Source organism: Diceros bicornis, chromosome 5 (assembly GCF_020826845.1).
Source record: "Diceros bicornis minor isolate mBicDic1 chromosome 5, mDicBic1.mat.cur, whole genome shotgun sequence".
Lineage (NCBI taxonomy): Eukaryota > Metazoa > Chordata > Mammalia > Perissodactyla > Rhinocerotidae > Diceros > Diceros bicornis.
In genome coordinates this window covers 23,062,787-23,082,114 of record NC_080744.1, presented here as the reverse complement: position 1 = coordinate 23,082,114, position 19,328 = coordinate 23,062,787, and the positions used below count along the sequence as shown (strand labels likewise).

Below are 19,328 nucleotides of genomic sequence, written 5' to 3'. Positions count from 1 at the left end.
GCTGATACAGCCCTGGGTGGCGAGCAGGGGTCTCTGCCTAGAGGCCAGCAGGGACTAAGAGGGACAGGCTGAAAGGGAGTCAGGCTACCGAGTGACCAGGTGGCCGGGGGACCCTGAGCACAAGGGGGGACAGTGGGCTGGACGTGAGGGGTTGAGGTGGCCCTGCCAGGTGAGAAGTGGGGCCCGGGATTCTGGATAAACACTCGCCTGCCCTGTCCTCCATGGGCTCTTCATGGCACCAGCACGGGCCTGGTCCATCTGTAGCCCTTTCTGCCAGGGCACGAGCTGGGCTGGCATCTCAGTGGGGAGGCCCTGCTGGAACCACATGGAGTTCTGGGGGTCCAGGGCAGGAGGGCTGTGAGGAAGGGGCCAGCTCAGAGCAGCATTGTCTGGAGAGGACAGGAGTTGGTGGACTCTGAGGACTCTCAGTGGTAAGCAGGGATGGAGAAGGGGCAGCCAGGAGACTGGAGGCCGAGCTGGGCCCCGAGCTCAGAGGAGGGCAGGGAGGAAGCTCAGACTAGGTCAGAACAGGAGCTTCTCAAGAGACCCGCCCTACTCCGTGCCAGCTCCTCGGGCTGTGGGAGAGAAATGTCCTGCTCAGGCAGCCCCTCCCCTCCCCACTGCGGAGGGCTGTGCCCTTGAGCTGCAGCCCGGGCTGTGCCGGCTTGGTGTCTGGGACCCATGGTGTTATCCTCCTTCCTCTCTGCCATATAACACTGGGAAGGAGGTAAGAAGTTCACCCTGAGCCCCGGGACCAGAGAGGGTCATGTTTTCCCCTGGTGGTGCTCAGCTTCAGCCCTGGCAGAAGGGCAGGCCCTGGAGAGACAGGTGTAGGTAAGACGGAGCTGGTTGACAGCTTTGTGTGGGGGTTGTGGGAGCTGGTTGTGGGAGCGGGAAGAGGAGGAAGCAGAAAAGAGCAGATGTGTGTCATTGGCCTTCTAAGCACAGAGTTGGTGCCTGTGAATGAAGGTCAGTGAATAAGCAAGAAACCAGACGTTCCCACTCAGCTAAGAGACATTTATTTAGTTGCTGGTGTGATTCTGGATGAGCTCCAGAGAAGATGGTCTGGTTCCTGCAGTTAGAGGCTTTTCATGGTTTTCTTTATCCAGGGCAGGAAACTCGAGACTTTGGTGTAGGCCCGTGGAGGTGACCCGTCACTTCGTCCATAGGAGACAATGCCCTGGATCACGTTCTTACACACGAGAGGGCCCCCGGAGTCCCCCTGTGGACAGAGAGGGTGACAGAGAGGACTGAGCTAGTTCTCCTTCTGGTCCTGCTCTCCCTGCCATCCCAAACCCGTCTCAGAGAAGGCCGCCTGCATGGCCTCCATGTGGGAGATCAGAGAGCAGGGCAGGCCCCTGTGGGCCACTCAGCTGCCCAGTCCTGACCCTGCACATTGTCACTGTTTCGCTTCACTCAGGTGGCAGCTCTCTGTCCTCCCCCAGGTCCTGGATCCTCTCCCCATGAAGGTGCTGTGGGACTGTGCTTCAGTCTGCTGTTTAAGGAAACGGAAGCAGGCAGTTGAGGCCGACACTCAGCATGGAGGGCGAGTCTATCATCTAAGGTTGGTACCAGCTCTGAGGAGCCACCTGGTTTTAACTGCTGCACAGCAGGGAGCACAGTTTTCTAAACTTGTGCCCAGTGTGGTGCTGTGTGTTGCACATTGATTGTCCTGGGGGAGCATCATATGTGGATCCATCACAGGCCCCTGTGGGCCTTGCAGAATCCCTGTGACTCCCCACTCTGGCCACTGCCCTCTTCTCTTCCCAAGAGAAAGATCAGAGTCTAGAGGGTGAAAGAGACCTCACTGCTTGGGTCTCCAGGTCCCAGATCTTCCCCTAACACTCCTCAACTCAGAGCCAAGCTAGGCAGATACTCAGTCTCACCTTAAAGGAAGACTTCTTTCCCCTTGGTTCCCCCACGCACAGCTGAATGGTACTGTTGTAATAATTGCCCAAGAGGGATTCGCACTCCCGGTCCACCTGCACGATCATCTCCACCTCCTGCAGAGTGGTTGCTAAAGGGCCCTTTGGGGTGACTCTCCCCTAGCCGGCCACACTGCACACCTGTCCAGGCCTCACCTGGGCCTTGCCTGTGGGCAGGCTGAGGGCCCTCACAGCTGCAGTCTGCTTGGTCTTTCTCACCAGCTGATGGGAAGAGGCAAGAAAGTCCAGCTCAGCCAATGGCCTCCTGGGCCTGGACACTGTGATGGGGCGGCACTGTCTTCTCTCTCCCCTGAGCCGCTTGGGAATAGTCAGGTGGCCATGATGGGAAGGAAAGCAGGGACAGGTTGCAGTGGGAGGGGAAACAATCTGGACCCAGGAGAGCAAGAACAGCAGAGAGGTTTCCTTACCTTTAGTAACATGATGTCATTGGAGAAGTTCTTAGGATTATAGTCTGGGTGGGGGATGTCTCTTCTCACAGGGATGACCTGCTGGGTCCTCTCCTGTGCCTGGATGTTGTGGACCCCCAGGGTGACACTGACTGAGCTGCACAGAAAGCAGAGTGGGAGTGTGGGGGGCATGGAGTCGCAGGAGATCCAGCCCAAGAGCCATGAAGGGCAGGTGATAGCTGGGACAGGGCAGGGCTCAGCTAGGGGAAATTGAAGCAACATGAGGGCCGGGCGCTGAGTGTCTATGCCCTGGCCTTCTCAATGACACTGAGGGTAGGGCTTCTGGAAGCTTTCTCTTGCCCTCAGGCGATATTGTGAAAATATCTTGAGTTTGCATTTTGACCCTCATGCAGGCTTTCATCCTCCACAGCTGCTGTATTTGGCCAGTGTGGTCTGTCTTCTCAACTGGGCCACTAGCTCTCACCTCTGACCCTCTGACCCCAAAACTTACCTGTCCTATTTCCTACGCTTTCCAGCCCCCAGTCGTGCTCTCAGATGGCTCCTCTGATGAGCTCTCGTGGCCTTGAGTTACCAGGAGCCTGGGGAGCTCCCCTGGGCTGCAGCCCCTGGGCAGAGGACAGGGTCCCTGTGGGGGTCTCAGGAGGTGGAGACTGTGGGCTGTGGTATCGACCAGTGGAGGTGTTGGAGCCCCCGAAACCTTCTATCCCAGTGCTAGAACCACCAATGCCTCATTTCCATATTGCTAAGTCCATCAGAATAATTTCTTTAGCAGATGTGTGTCTGGTCCCTTCTTTGTGCTATGACCAAACATGCTGGAGGTGTGCCTCCTTCTCTTAGAGAGCTGACTCTCTGGTGGAGGAGACAGACAAAGCTTAGTGAGGTTGCAGACATGTGGAAAAGAGTATAATACAGGCACTTTCCTAAGAAAGAAGCCTACCTGGAAAAAGCCTCAGTGAAGAGACTAAACTTCTTCCTAGATATGACCAGATAGAGACAAACTAAAAGATGGTGAAAAGCATTTGTGACTTGTAATTTTAAGAAGCTGTGTCTAAGTGAACATTTATAATAAAAATATATCTGGAAAAGAAGATATGAGTCATCAGTTTGTTGGACAAATGAGAAAATAATGACCAACATTCTAATGTTGCCTAATATTTATTGATCACCCACCACAGATCCTCACCTCACCGTCTGAGTTACTACTCATATTTCTCCATTTCACAAATAAGAAAGCTCAGAAATTGAGAAGGTAAGGGACTTGTTCCACATCACTCAGCACATAAGACTGAAAGGGGAGCAGGCGTTAGAACGCAGGGATCTGATTCCAAAGTCTGTGATCTTATCCACAGCTGCACAAACTTCACCATAGCCTATATTGTCCAAGGAATCTGGGAAAAAATTAAGGGTGCTGAAGAATAAAAGTTTCTGTCTGTATCTCTAATATGTGACTCTGGTTCTCCTAGAAGAACCTCTCCCTTTCTCCTGGAGTCCTCTCTCTACTCAGCACTCCAGACATTGACCCACCCCAGAGTTTCACTGAATTATCCCCAACCCAACATCCAGACCTTGCTCTTCGTTGGTGGCTGGGCAATGATTAGAGGAGGCAACAAGGGGGAAATTAAAGGGTGTTCTAGTGGATACCAAAACTCTGGAAATGTCATAAATGTATATCTGTCCTATAGACATTTTTCTCTTCCCATCCCTGCCCTCTCTCCCCTATCCTTGCTACTACAGAAGCAAAATGGAAGTACAATCTTCCCCCCTTCCACACATAACCTAGGCTCTCCTTCACTGACAGATCTCTCCCTCAAAACTGTTTTTGATGCCATGTAAACACCCCAGAAAGTCTGACTATCATCCCAGCTCCCTGATAGGAATACAGAGACAACTTTTTCCTGAGGCAGGAATCTCTTCTCAACAACATGGCTGAGTCTCATGGCCAAATGAAATCAGCTAGGGCCAAGTTCTGGCCCTTTATGCCTGTAGGTTCTGATTTTAGGCATAAATTAAGAGAAGGATCAGGCTCAGGGAAATTGGTTTATAGCAGCAGACTCAAATGCCATGTATGAGTGCAGGAATGTCATGTCATTGTGCCATTGTCATTGCTGCAAGGAATGGCCCTACTCACTTCCAATAGGTACTAGACGTGATTCCGTGAGAGGCTATGGCCCAAGAGGATTGCCCCTCATGGGCCAGGCATGACATTTTCCTACTTGTTGGCGATGAACATCAGGAGAAGGAAGCATAAAAGCAAAGGGAGTGTGTGATTCCAATGACCTTTTCCATCACAATATGATGGAATTCCCATTACAATATGGTAGCCACTGAGGAACATTTCTCTTACCAGTACCAATGACTATTATTCTCTCTGTCCTCTCTCTGGCTTAATTTTCCAGAACCTCCAGTACGTGATTGTGAAACTGTAAACATTTTTAATGTTCCCTTGTCTAAGGTTCCTAAGCCTGGAAAACTTTAAATGGATCTGTTACTGGAGCATGCTTAATTCACCAAGGAGTTGAACTCCACCCTTGAAGCTTTTAGGAGTCAGCTTTCTGGCCCTTCTTGGCATCATATGCTAAGACTTTGGCTGCGCAGCTATGCGCATCCTAAATACCTACACATAAACAGCTACTCACAAGTGGTACTTGATAACTCCCGAGGAGATAATGGGGACCAGAATCAGTGGGATTAACATTTGTTTATATCCTTTGGCTTGGCCCCTCTCTCCCAGAAATCTCATCATTGCTGCAGTCTCACAGGGACAGGGTGGTTAGGGCTTTTTTCTGGACCCCATAGAGGATATAACAGATAAGAGGAGGGAAGCCTTGTTCCAAGAGGGTGCCCACCCTGGGCTCGGCTGAGTGTCCCAGAAGAGAGGATCCCCTGGGAGTAAATTAACTCCCTGCTGACTTGTGCAGGAAAATGATGGATTGGAGGATGGATGTGCTATCTTCAAATAGGCTGTCATTTAGTAGCTACTTTTTACCACAAACACAGTGTGGGGGAAATCAGGGGAGAGGGAAGGCATAGGGCGTTGCTGTTAATCCATGCCTTACTATTTTCCAACGTATATGTAATTCGTATAGGTGATCTCATTCGATTCTTCATCTTCTGCATGGGCATTATCAGTAATCACGCTGTAAAATGAAAGAGACCCAGAGAAATTAAGTGACGTGCTCGATGTCACATGGTTACAGAAAGTGTGTACACACACACACATAAACACACACACACACAGTTTGCGTACCTGCCAAACTGCTGTCTTTCTTTGATATCGCTCTAAGAGGTTGTGCAAGCCACAGCAGGCAGATTTTAGCTCAGCAAAAGAGTGTTCTGACAACTAGAGTTCTCTTAGAATGGCTGCTCAGGTGGCCCAGGAGCTCTCTCTCCAGAAAATTGTTGCAGCAGAGGCTGGAAAACATCTTACTCAGGGGCACTGGGAGGTTACCTTGGGCGTGGGCAGAAGGTCACTTTTAAGACCCCACAGCTCTGAGCCTGTCTCTCTCAGTTGGAAGAGACCTGACCTGGAGGTTAGGAGCCCTGCGCTCCTGCTCAGGATAGTAACTCAATTGCCAATTTCTGGGCCTCACTATCCTGCTCTAACAAAAGTTCATTGGGCCACAGCAGAGGCTTTGTAAACATTGCTAACCACAGAAACCTCTGCTCAAATGGGGTATATATGTGCCAAGGTAGCTTTTTGAAATCGTATATCCATACCTATACCCGTATCTATACACATGTATATAGACACGTCTGCATATTTTATATATGACACACACACAAATATATGTCTGTATGTGTGCATATATATTTATGTGTGCTTGTGTGTATAGTTGTGTGTTTTTGTTTGTTTCGATCCCTTTGTTTTCTCATTCTGAGCCTGATCTTGGAGCATCTTTGTGTGAGGAGGATTTTCAGTACTCAGAAAGAAGCTGAGTGAAGTCAACTGTTCTCCCCTTATTACGAAAGTGGCCAAGATCATTAAGATATTCTGCTACAGATGAGGAAGATTGGCACATTGCTAGCTCAGGGATATTCTTCCTCAAGCAAAAAAAAGAAAGATATTCTGCTACAGAGGTCTTGTGGGCAACACGATGTGAGAGGGCATGACTTCTTGGGTGATGGGAACCCAGAGGGAGATATTTCCCCTATGTGAAAACGAGTCTGGTGTTGGGTCCTCCTAGCTTGACCCTGGCCTAGGCCCTGCCCCCAGAGCGTCTGTGTGGCAGGAACACCGGAGGGGCTGCCTGGGCTTGTGCAGGCCGAGATCTCACACAGGTGTGAGCCTGAATTATGCTAATCCCTGGCTTGCGGCTGCAGAGCCTTGGAGGAATGGCCACCACTTCCTTCACATAAAGGTGTAGTTTGATAACCAGTAGCCACGTGAGTGACAGCCCTGAGAGGATGCCTGTCTCCACCAACTCCTCTCAGAGGAGGTGGCTTTTTCTGAGACAGCTGCCCCAGGACAGGATTTTCAAATGCAAACTTCCAGATAAGGCGCTGTATTAGTCTCCTATGGCCACTGTGACAAACTGTCACCAACTTCATGGCTTAAAACCACAGAAATGTATTCTCTCACAATTCAGGAAGAGGATGGGATCTTGAAGTCAAGAAAGAGTTTGCACACAAGATTGGATTAGCTTTTTATAGGAAACCTCCCCTGACGAAAACCAACCTGTGATGAATTTGAAGATTGTTTATTGAGAATTAAACCATCTTTTCTCATGTGACCAGGGCAGGAGCCCACTAAATTGTAGTCACTGAACTATTTTCTGTGATTCTGTGAGGTAAAGAATAACCGCCAAAATGGCAGCGCATTGACTAGGGAAAATAGTTCTAATTATGTCCCTCCCAAGAGCAACTGAATCAGGGTTGGTTGAATAAATGCAGAAGTAATACCCTGACTTCTATCTTTAGGTATAGCAGCCAAGTTATATGGACCAACCCTCTGAATGAAAAAAACTTAAGGGAAAATACAAGGGTAAAAAAACCTTTATAAGCATTGACGTAATGACAAAACAGCAAGGGCCTGTCAGGTTAAATTTTGGATTTCATTCTGAAACACCCAGAAAAATAAGCAGATGTCACGACAACCCAAGCTGTTTTTGCCCTGAAGGGACTTGCCATCTAAACCATTTGGCCTTTGGTTTTGGTGATTTCTTGGGGCAAGAGGATAAGAGTCAAGGCCCTGGGTCCAACCAGTATGGAGTATCGAGTAAGAAACTCTCCTTATGTTATTCCGGGGCCCACGGGCTGTCCCCTAGCATAAGGATGAAGTGGAACTAAATCTACCCCCAACAGAGAAGACAGCCTTGGTACCGAACAAAGCAGGAAAACTAGAGAAAAGGCAAGAACAACTGGATTTGGAGAAGCTGTGACCCAGGACAGCCTTCCTGAAGATTTACAGCCTAGGTTCTCATTGGCTCTCCAGCAGTGGTCTTGATTTTCAGGTGGTTTAGAAGGGAAACGCCCCCAGAGACCAGGCAGAAGCCATTGCAAATCCTCTCTGAAGAGGATACCTTTAGTCCAGGCCTTGGGAAGCCTGACACCACCTGCCCCCACCCACCACACATGCAAAATCTTTTTGAAAGTATCAAGCTGCACATGATCAAAATACCAAAGAACACAAGAAAACGTGACACCTTGCACTTGAGCCAGCAGAAATGACTCTTAGTAGGGACAGATCAGGGAGTACAGACTTGAGATTTTGGAATTATCTGGCACATATTATAATACAAACTTAAAAATAACTGGAGGGAAGAGGAAAATAAGAAGTGTCATTACTGATGTGATAAAGAACCAGACAGAACTTCCAAAAATACAAAATGAAATAACAAAGTTAAAAATTAAGTGTGTGGATTTGCTTGCACATTGGATACAACAGAAAAGAGAATTATTAAGTGGAAGAAGTCAGAAGAAATTATTAGAGTACAATACAGAAAAAACAAAACTAGTCTAGGAACCAGAAACTATTGAAGAAAAATGAACATTGTTTGTATAAAATGATAATCACAATTTCTAACGGCGCTTAAAAAAACAGGGTAGAATTAAAATGCAAAACTGTTGGGAGAAGTTAAATGAGATGAAAAGTCCTGTGTTTCCTGTATTTTCAGGCAGGAAAGTAAACCTACTGATTAAATTTAGTCTTTGATAAGTTGTGGAAACATCCTGTACTTTTATGTAACTACTAAAATAGTATAAACAATGCGTAACTTCCAAATAGTGGAAGGGGAAAAAGGAAAGGTAAAAAGTAACCCATCCAAGAAAAGGTAAGAAAGAAGTGGGAAAAAACCACAGAATAGTTGGGGCAAATACAAAGCATAAAGTAAGAGTAGATTTAAAAACAAATATATCAATAATTATATTAAATATAAATATCCTAAATCCTCCAGTTAAAATTCAAAGAATATCAGATCAGCTATGAAAAGAAAACACAAACGTGTTCTGTGCAATATGCAGGTCTAAACAGTTGAACGTAAGAGAAAGGAAAAGCATATACCATTTTATAGTAACCATAGAAAATCATTGTAGTTGTATTAATAGTAGATGAAATTGACTTTAAATCAAAAGCGTTTGCAAAGATAAATAGGGACATGTCACACTGATGAAAAGATTAATTCATCAGGAAGACAAACTTATTTTAAATTTTAATGCACCTAATTATATGGCCAGAAAATGTATAAAACAAAATTTGAAAGAACTCCAAGGAGATAAATAGACCTACCATCATCTCAACAATTAGTACAGTAAGTAGACAAAAAGAAATCCATAAGGACATAGATGATTTAAACAAAGCAATGAACAAACTGGATCTAGTAGCCGTATTTAGAACATTGTACTGAATGTTAATGTATTTTTAAAATGCACACAAAATACTTGCCAAAATTGATCATATATTGGGCCATAAAGTGAATCTTGAGACACTCTAATAATGTAAATCTTTGGAATGTATTCTGGCCATAACATAATTAAGCTAGAATTTAATAAAATGCTAACTAGAAAAATCCTCATGATATTAGAAAAAAGAAATACACTTTTAAATAACTCACAGTCAAAATAAAATTTAAAAAGAAATAGAAAATGCTTTGAATTGAATATTGGAATGCAGCTAAAGCAGGTAGAGAAAAATTTGTATTCTTAAGGCTCACATATTACAAAAAACCCTGAAATTATTGAACTGATCACATATCCCAAGAAGTTAGGAAGTAATAAGTGAGTAAATTTAAGTGGGAGGAAGAAATAATAAGTAGCAGAAGTTAATGAACTAGTAGGCAAACATACAACAGAGAGGTTTAATAAAACAAATATTACATTGTTTGAAAAGGCTGATAAAATTGACAAACCTCTGGCAAAATTAATCATAAAAAAAAGAGAGGAAGTGCAAATATTGAAGATCAGGAACTAAAAAGGGAATATTTTTACAATGTTGCAGACCATTAAAAGATAAGCCAAGGGACCGGCACTGTGGCGTAGCGGTTAAGTGCACGCACTCTGCTGCTGGCAGCCCGCTTCAGATCCCTGGCGCGCACTGATGCACGCACCGCTTGTCAGGCCATGCTGTGGCGGCGTCCCATATAAAAAAGCGGAGGAAGATGGGCACAGAAGTTAGCCCCGGGCCAGTCTTCCTCAGCAAATGGAGGAGAACTGGCATGGATGTTAGCTCAGGGCTGATCTTGTTAAAAAATATATATATATATAAGCCAAGAATATTATTAAAAACTTTATGCTAAGCAATTTGCAATTTTAGACAAAATAGAAATATCGCTGCCTGACACCTGCTCAAAAAGAAACTGCAAACTTAGGTAGGACTGGAGCTGTCACAGGAGTTGCAGCAACGATCAGAGATTACCCACGTGGAGAACTGACCTAGACAGCGCGCTGTTCACTTCCACCAAAATTCAAGGAAGGAAAACTTTAATCTACAAACGCCTCCAGAAAAGAGAAAAAGAAGGAACACTACCATCTCATTTTATAATGCTGGCATAACTTTGACACAAACAACAGGATAAGAAAGGAAATGTACAGGTCAACCTCATTCGTGATTCATAGACACAAAACCCTACACAAAGTATCAACTCTCAAAACTAGTCCAACAATACAGAAAAAAGTTAATACATCACAGGCAAGCTAGGTTTACACTAAAGAGTGCAGATCTCATTTAACCTTAGAAAGATCAATTAATGCAATTTACCACATGAACAGACCTAAGAGAAAATGATATCATTATCTCAATAGACAGAGAGGCATTTGATAAAACTCAACATCCACTCATGAGAACAAAGATAACCTTTTATCAGATCAAAATGGAGAGAAATTTCCTTAATCTAATAAACAGTGTCTGTAAAACCTACAGAAACCGTTTAATCAACCCCACCTCTAGTAAAATAACCGAGGTTTCCATCCTTCCTGCAAGAATGCGAGAAAGCCCTTCCCTCCAGGCTGCTTTGCACGCGGTGTGTGATCCTGGTGTTCTCCTCCCAGCTCTTTCCCTTGGGCAGGCTGGAGTCTGGAAATGATCCCAAGGGGGATCCTTTCAGAGAGTCTATGGAGATTAAAGGGGGAGAATGTGAGGAGTAGATGGAGGGAGGAAGCAGGGCTGGACAGAGAAGGGGAGGGTTTGCAGCCCTGCTGGCTCTTTTCCTCCCTGTAATCCCTGGTCCCTGGGCCTCATGCTCTGACTCTAATGTCCTCCCTGTATTTGGGGTGAACCCTGCAGCATGGCATGCTCAAAAACAGTGTTGGGGACAGTGCGCATGTAGAGCTTTATTCAATGTTGTCAAGGAAGGATGGGGAGGACGAGACCTGATGCAAAACAGAGAAGATGTGGACTGTAAGGCGTGGGGTGGAGGTGGAGCAGTCAGGAGAAGGTGGTGAGAAATAAACTGAGTGTATAAATATTTAGTAGGTGCTCAGAAGACTGTTGAAGAATCAGTGATAGAAAAGGGAAAGACTTTCCAGCAGCTTCTTGGGATCTCCAGAGAATCAGGCTTGGAGGAATCCGTTAGAAGTGACTAGTTGTCAAAAATTAGTACATTTTTGCGTTTTTCTCAATCCATGCAACAAAAACTCCACCCAGGCCAGCCTGGTGCCGTAGTGGTTGGATTTCCATGCTCTGCTTCCAGGACCAGGGGTTCACAGGTTCGGATTCTGGGCATAGACCTGTGCACCCCTTACCAGGCAATGCTATGGCAGGCATCTCACATATAAAGTAGAGGAAGTAGGCAAGGATGCTGGTCCAGGGCCAATCTTCCTCAGCAAAAGGAGGAGGATTGGCAAAAGATATTAGCTCAGGACTAATCTTCCTCACCAAAAACAACAACAACAATAACAAGAGCAAAACTCCATCTCTGACTTGTTCTGTCTCTCTATAGATTATTTCATTTCTGGCATTTGATCTCATCTTCTTTGTTGTTTTTAGATTACTTTTAGATGACATGATGAAGTGATGTGCAGCCCCCTTGTATATCACCACCTTCTACCACCCAGTTTCATTTGTAGGAACAGGAATTTCTAGAAGTGAAGACCAACTGTATAACCTCAGTGTTGACTTTTTATATGAAGAATGAATTTTCGTCTTTAGGAATTCCACGGAACTCCTTCCTTCCTATGCGATTTCCATTCTCGTTTTTCCTTCACTATATAAAATGATGTACACCCCATACCTGGTGTTCCATATCAATGTTCTTATCTGACTTCTTGCTTCCAGTCCAAACTCTAGCCTGGGTGAGGGGAGGAGGGTATATGATAGACTCAGGAAAACCTGTGACTCGCAGACAATGGGAGCACTGTGCGTGGGGTCCATATGTGATAACCCTGTACCATGGCATCCAGGTGGAAGGTAGACATTCCAATGTGGCCTAATCAGTCATACTATAACCTCAACACTCCTTTCATTGCCTTAAATTAAATAAAAATAAAATAATCCCTTGAAAATGTGTCATAGCAAATTCAAAATGCTTGGGGGGTGAGATCTCATTTTGATTAGCCAATAATCCACAAACTTGACTGCTGTCACCACAAATCACCCTTCTAGGGTTCACTGTGTTGAAAGAGCCACTGACTTTTCACAGTCACTGTAACCACTGGGGGAACCTTATAAAGAGAAGACCACTGTGGGCCTTAGATGAAAGATAGAGATGCAAATTCCTGCAAATTATGAGCCTTTCCATTTTTTGAGCTGATATGGGAAAGCCAACTAATAGGACCACTGGAGAAACAGTCCCTAAGGGAAGGGTTTACACAATACAGATGGAGATGAAATGTCCAAGCCTGGGCAGTTCTTTCATTCAAAAAGATGTGTTAGGTACTTTCTCTGTGTGTTGCCTCTACAAAACACTGGGAGTCAGATGGTGGCCCTGACAAATTTAGTTTCTAGTCCCGAGGACTGAGACGTACGCTAGCCAAGTACAGACGTGTATAGGATTATGAATGGTGGCAAGTGCTCTGAAGGAAAAACAATTACAAGAGAAGACGACAGGGTAACATGCCCTTTTCTAGAGTAGGAAAGACCTTCCTGAGGAGGTCATATCTACCAGTCATGCAAACGTACAGTTGAAGATGGAAAGTGTTATCTGATATGTTCAAGTAATTATCTTGAGGTAACTGTTACTGCACCAGGTCCGTTTTTGCTTGCTGTCCAGAAAGCCAATCACCGAGATGATGAGATTGCAGAGAGAGAGGGTTTATTAATCACAAGGCAGTGTGGAAATGGGAGACTGAATTTCAAATCCAGTTCCCTGAAAATAGGAACTCAGGGATATTTATGGGGTAGGGGGCAAGGTGGTCTGAAATGATTGGAGGTGAGGAGAGATGAGGTAATTCATGATCTGCACATACGTAGTCAGGCTTGGTGCCTCTTCGTAGGATGCATGTTCACAGAATGGTGGCATTAGCATGCCCTGAGGCTGGAGTGCCACCCTCTTGCCATCAAAATGTCGCTTATCCAACACATGTCAGCGTGGGCCCACTTGAGGGGTTGGTGGTCTCTATCTGGCCTGCAGTGGTCAAGGGGTTTAATTCCTAAAAAAAATAGCTCAAACACCCATTACCATTGTGACCCAGTTTCCAGGGAGATCTTATCTATAGGAACCTAGTGGGAGTCAGATAGCATATTGCCTAAACAGCAGGGTTAACAATGGGTAAGTTTATCATGCAGATTTAAGTCCTTGCCTTCCCTTCTGATAAGTTTCTAGGTAAGGCCATCCCCCTCTTCTTCCTAGTACAGGGAAGAAGATACCTTTACAAATGGAGATTTCCATTACAAATGTAAATGTCTCTTATAAAGGGTAACCAGAACTAAGAATGGGCTTACCAAGGACCCTCCTAGATACCCAGAGATGTCTATGGTAACAGCCTGTTCTGGGGGTGGGTCTCCCATCCCAAACTCCTTTGGTTAGTTAGTGGGGGTGGGGGCCAAAGTGTCTTTCAGGCAGAGACATATTTTGAGGTGGCCAATTCTGATCCCCCATAGTTGCTAGCTGCTTAATCATCAATGGCTAACTGTCTGCGGGTTTCATAACCACATACCCAGAGGTTCTGGAGTGCCTGAGCATTATGAGAAACAATGAGAAATTTGGCCAAAAATTAATTTCTTCTATTTTCCAGGAAATAGGTGGAATTCAAAGGCAATAAACAGAAATGAACAAATAGGAGTCTTTGAAAATTTAAATCTTCTGTTTTACCAAAGGTAACATCATAGCGCAAAAAACAGCTTTGGGTTGGGAGACAATATTTACAGTGATCTGTTGAAAAGTTGGCACCTAGAATCTATAAAGAAGTCTTTAAAATCCTTAAGGAAAACAAACAATCAAATGTAAACGTGAAAGGGATACGACAACAATTCACAGAAGACCAAACTCAAATGGCTAATAAATATTTGAGAAGATGAAGGGAAGTGGTAATAAAATCACTATGATTTGCCATTTCATACCTAGTGAACTGACAAAAATGATGAAGCCTTACAATACTCAGTATTGTTGGGAGCATTAACTGGAACAATAACTTTGTGAAGCAATTGAGCAATTTCTAAGACAAGTGAAGGTACACACACTCTCTAACGCAGCCATTCCACAGTAAGGGTATGCCCTAACATCCACAGAGAGATTCACATCAAAGAATGCTATTGTAACCTTTTTCTATTAGCAAAAATTGGAAACAACCTGAATTTCCTAAGAATAGCTAAATAAATTGTGTTATTTGCATACATTGGAATGTTATGCATCCATTAAAATGAATGAACTCTACTCCCATGTATTGACATGGAGAAATCTCAAAAATATATCACTGATTTGTTTCTTCCAGGGAGAGAAACAGGCTGACTAGGAGTCAGAGGTTGAGAGGAGTATTTTTACTTCTTTATGCTTTTGGAACCTAAATTTTGCACCAAGTCAATGTATTTACTTTTAAAAAAATACAATTAATTTTTTAAATGTTGAATAATAAAATGGTTGCTGAGGGCTGGTATAGGTTAAACCATTTTTTAAAGGTTTGAAAACAGACAAAACGAAGAACGACCAGCTCACTTCTGCACTCCTCACTGTTCCCACAATCCCGACTGCTCACAGTGGAACTCAGACCGAGTCCAGCCTTCCCTGTGGTTTCTACCCCTGCACCACTACACTGGCTGGGAACCACAGCTCTTGATTTTCTTCATTTATTTGCTTCTGACAATAAAGACAAGAGGCGTAGAAAAATACAGCGAGGACAGGGAGACAGCAGAAGCTACACAAGCAGGGAGAGGCTGGGGCCCTGAGCCCTCGCTCTCCTTCCACCTCTAAGGCAAACGTCTGTTGTGCGGAGCAGCCCCTGCCCTGGGCAGCCTTCCTGGAAAGCCCCGCTCCCCTGGCTGATCTTGACAGCTGATCTCCTTCCTTCTTCAAGACTGTTTACTTCCTTCTGTCAGAAAATTATCACAAGGTTCTGTCTGAGTTAGAACAAGGCACTTAGCTGAAATCTGTTGTAAACATTCTTATAACAAATAGATAAATCAGCTGATGTCTGCAATGTGATCGGCTCAGATCTCTAAGTCCTGGTGTGTCTGAGAACCGACCCTGCCCTTGGGCCCTCCAACTGGAGGATGAGGACTAAGCTTGACTGCTCAGTTGACAGTCTCAGATCACTAGGCCCAGTCTCTTCTCTTGTTATTAAATTCCTCCTCTTTGCCTCCCACGTGCTTGGAATTTTCCTTCCCATTGGAGGCTGAGCCAGTCTTAAATTTTCTTAGAGAAGCCCAAGGAGAAGAAAATACTTCTTTTCTTATTCCATTGAATGTGTATTGAATGCCCTGACCTTCTCCTGATATCTCATGATCTCTAAGGCCTGGGGCTGCTGTGTCATGACTTCCCAGGTCAGAACCGGGTGAGCATTGACTTATGTCCCCCTGTGCCTGCTCACAGTTCTGTCTCCTCAGGAACCTGCTCTTGCTTCTATCAAGGCCTATGTGCCTTCTAATTGGGTTGATGTTTATGTTTCCTGAGCCTTTGACCCCTTGAGTTGATTTTGAACCTGATACAGAGAAGGAGAAATGTCCTAGGAGGGGGAGATATCCCAAACTCAACTCTTTATGTGACTTTGAACTGTCCTTGCCCCATTTTTCTCCCTCAGTTCATTTAAAAGCTTTGTCATTGTCACTCTTGAAGTTCATGGCACTTGTCGTAGGCAGAATCCTAAAATGACTCCCAGTGGCCCCCACCCTTGTATAATCTCCTCATCTCTGAGTGTGGTTGGAGTCTTTGAATGTAATAAGATATCACTTCCATGATTATGTTAGCTTATATGGCAAAGAGGAGATGATCCAGGTTGGCCTATCCTAATCACATGAGCCCTTCAAAAGTAGAGGGTTTTCTCTAGGTGCTTACGGAAGATGAAGTCATAGAAATCCCAGGCATGAGCAGGACTTGATATGCCATTTTCTGATTAAAGATTGAGGGGGCCATGTGGCTGGAGTGAGGGGAGCCTCTGGAAACAAAGAGATGACGCCTGATGATAGCCAGCGAGGAGATGGGGCCCTCAGTCCTACAACTGCCAGGAACTGAGTCCTGCCAACGTCCTGAATAAGCCTGGCTGCTGATTCTCCTCCAGAGCCTCCAGATGAGAGCCCAGTCTGGCTGACACCTTGACTTTGGCCTTCAGAGACCCTGGGCAGAGAATCCAGTTGAACCGGCCCAGACTTCTGATGCACAGAACTATGAGATAATAAATGGGTCTTATTTTAAGTTGCTAAATTTGTGGTAATTTAGCATTAGAAATAAATAGAAAATTGGTACACAGCAATAGAAAGTTTATACACAGCAATAGAAAATAAATACAGCATTAATCAGAGATATCCGCCTGACAGAAAATGGACATCTTTTTAGGGTGGAGCAAGATGGAGAAAAGAGGAGTAGAAAAAAGAAGACAACCATCACCTCACTTGGAATGTGATCCTGAAGAAATGAAAAATGCCATCCTTTCTTTTCTGTTTTTCTCCTGTGTTAACAGTCTCTCTTTCATCTGAATCTTCTCTTGTTCTCTTCCTTTTCTCCATTTTCTCTCACACCTCAACTGTGATTCTGTATGTGAGATTGTGCGTCAGTGCATGAAGAAGAGACATGGGTTGATCAATTGGGAGGATTACCTTCTGAAGCAAACAAGCTCTCCCTCCTGCTTTATGGCCCAGTCCAAGTTTCTCTTCTGAGAGAAGCCCCGGGAGGATCAGCACCACAGTGAGGTGGGAGCTGTGCGCTACTGAGGGCCCCGTGCAGTAGGAATGGAATAACCATGAGCAGATGATGTTTATCGAGCTCCTATTCTGCATCAGGTACTGTTTCGAGTGCTTTATATGAATTCATTCAATCCTATAACATCCCATGAGGTTGTAGTCTTATTACCACTGATTTACAGTTGAGAACACTGAGGCACAGCCAGGTTAAGGAACTTTTCCAAGGCTGTTTTTAGGTGGTAGTGGAACCAGGATTCTCACTTCAGCTGTCTGGCTGTAGAGTGTGGACCCTTAACCACTAGCTGGAAGATCTTTATCCAAGTCAAAGTTCCTTTGGGGAAAACTTAATACATCTCATGTATCCTTGTGAATGACAAGCCCCCCTGAACCTTCTCTGCTCTACCCACATGGTGACTGTCTTCTGGTCCCCTAGAGCTGTCTTGGTCTCAGGACAAGGATGGATCTCCTGCACCTCCTGTGGGTGGTGGTGAGGGGGAGTAGTCTTGAGTGATTTTCTTGTGTCAGGAGCATCCTTGAGCAGCTTTCTGAGTTAAAACTGGGAGAGAAAAGTCTCAGAAAGAAGGTTTTATAGCTCACCAGTCTCCATGGGTGGCCGGGCCAGGAAGGAGAAACATCAGGTCAAGGAATGAAGGGGAAGGTGCTGAGGTGGTGGGTCTGAGGGTCATGGAAACTTGCCACTGCTTGGACCTACTTCCTGAGATTCTGAGGGAGGATGCTCCTGCTGCAGTCCAAGTGCGGACAGCCGATTATGCCCAGGCAGGTAGTCCAAAGAGATCTCTGCCCCACACCCCTAACCCAATAAGAAAAACCTCCTTGTGGTCCCAGAGCAGGCTCCTTATCATTGACATCAGACACCATGAGACTATAGATGTTTAGGACATATGGTGAAGAAGTACAATGACAGCTGTCACCACCCAGGGACTTGGTGGGGTGGGGTGGGCAGATTTCCTCCTGTCGCAACCTCATGTATAGTTACATGAGTCTCCTCCCTGGTGACAAAACAACCACATCAAAACATCTCGTATATCCCCAAGCTCTAGCTGTGTCCCATTACGTACAGGTTGCAAATCTGAGGTCCGCAATTTTACTCCCGAGTCCACACCCGTCTGCCTTAGGAGATGAGTTTTATCACCAACTCTCCAAGCAGCCCCAAAGATTTCCCGGCTCACGTTTGTGGAGAAGGCTGTGAGACTTCGTGTCCTCATTGTTAAAACAGAGGATATTTTTTGTGAGTCACATTGCTAGTTACCTGCCTCATATCCATTTCCCCTTCTTCCTCACGGATGAACCCCAATTTTTCTCAGAGTGGTAGTGTACACAGCTAAACATACTCTATCTCCCAGACTCCTTTGCACATAGGGGTTTACATGTGACATAGTTGTAGCCCATGAAAGTCACTAAGCAGGGTTTCTAGGAGAGATTTTTCAAAGGGCGTCTTCTCTTTCTCTTTTTGTCCCTTCCTTTCATGCCTGGAGAAGGAGTCCTACTTATGACATATGACTGTGGGATAATAACATTGGAGACTTCTCCCTCCCTCTTTCTCCCTTTTACTAGTCTGCTGTCTCCATCACAATGTCTTATTTCCAGTCTGCATTTTTTGCCCGTGGAATAGCTGCTGATGCTCCGATGAAGCCCTCTATTGGACTCACCCTCACATTATGCCTTCCAGAGGAAGTCACCTAATGAGCATGAATCTGCAGAGAGCCCCGGGCTAGGAGGAGACTGCACAGAGAGAGTGATATGTCAGTGCTAAACCAACTGTACTGATGAACCGTGACCAGAGAGAGGGCTCCCAAGCCACTGGACCTAGGCCATGTTTCAGACTCTGGAACTATGACATGACCCTAGTGTGCAGTCAGTCCCAAGAATGGCTAATAAGGTTAAATTCCCTGCCAGCTGAGATGTATGGCAGGCACAATTCACAATTACATGAATTTATAGAGAGTAAGAGAGGTGATATAGTAAGAGGTGCTCTTCCCTTCCAGAGTTTCAGACAGGTGGACACAGGGAACATGGATCCATCTTTAGGGGCCTGAGCCAAGTCCCTTAATCATGGGCTGACCCTGTAATTATTGTGCAAACTGAGTCACTTGAGAGTAAGAGGGGGCACTGCTCACCAGTAAACTCATTTTGGACCGTGTGTGAAGAAGAAATCGACTTCTATTGTGTCAGTCACTGAAATGCTAAAGTTTATCAGAACAGTTACTTTACAGACCAACTTACTTAAGCCTAGTTTTTTCTGACACAGAATACTTT

At 45.1% G+C, this 19,328-nt stretch overlaps 1 protein-coding gene across 2 annotated transcripts in view; it reads right to left on the bottom strand.

The window, feature by feature from the left end:
* Window positions 1-1,069: 1,069 nt before the first annotated feature.
* The window catches only part of LOC131405713 (granzyme H-like), a 21,173-nt gene continuing 2,914 nt past the window's right edge, over window positions 1,070-19,328 (bottom strand). Inside the window, exons 3-5 of one of the 2 annotated variants that reach the window (XM_058540819.1) lie at window positions 2,354-2,489; window positions 2,082-2,147; window positions 1,070-1,222 (exon numbers count right to left, since the gene is read on the bottom strand). In XM_058540819.1, the coding sequence (XP_058396802.1) occupies window positions 1,079-1,222; window positions 2,082-2,147; window positions 2,354-2,489 (346 nt within the window). In that variant the 3' untranslated portion in view covers window positions 1,070-1,078. The remainder of the gene's footprint in view (window positions 1,223-2,081; window positions 2,148-2,353; window positions 2,490-19,328) is intronic. The other variant, XM_058540820.1, reaches the window with a different exon arrangement.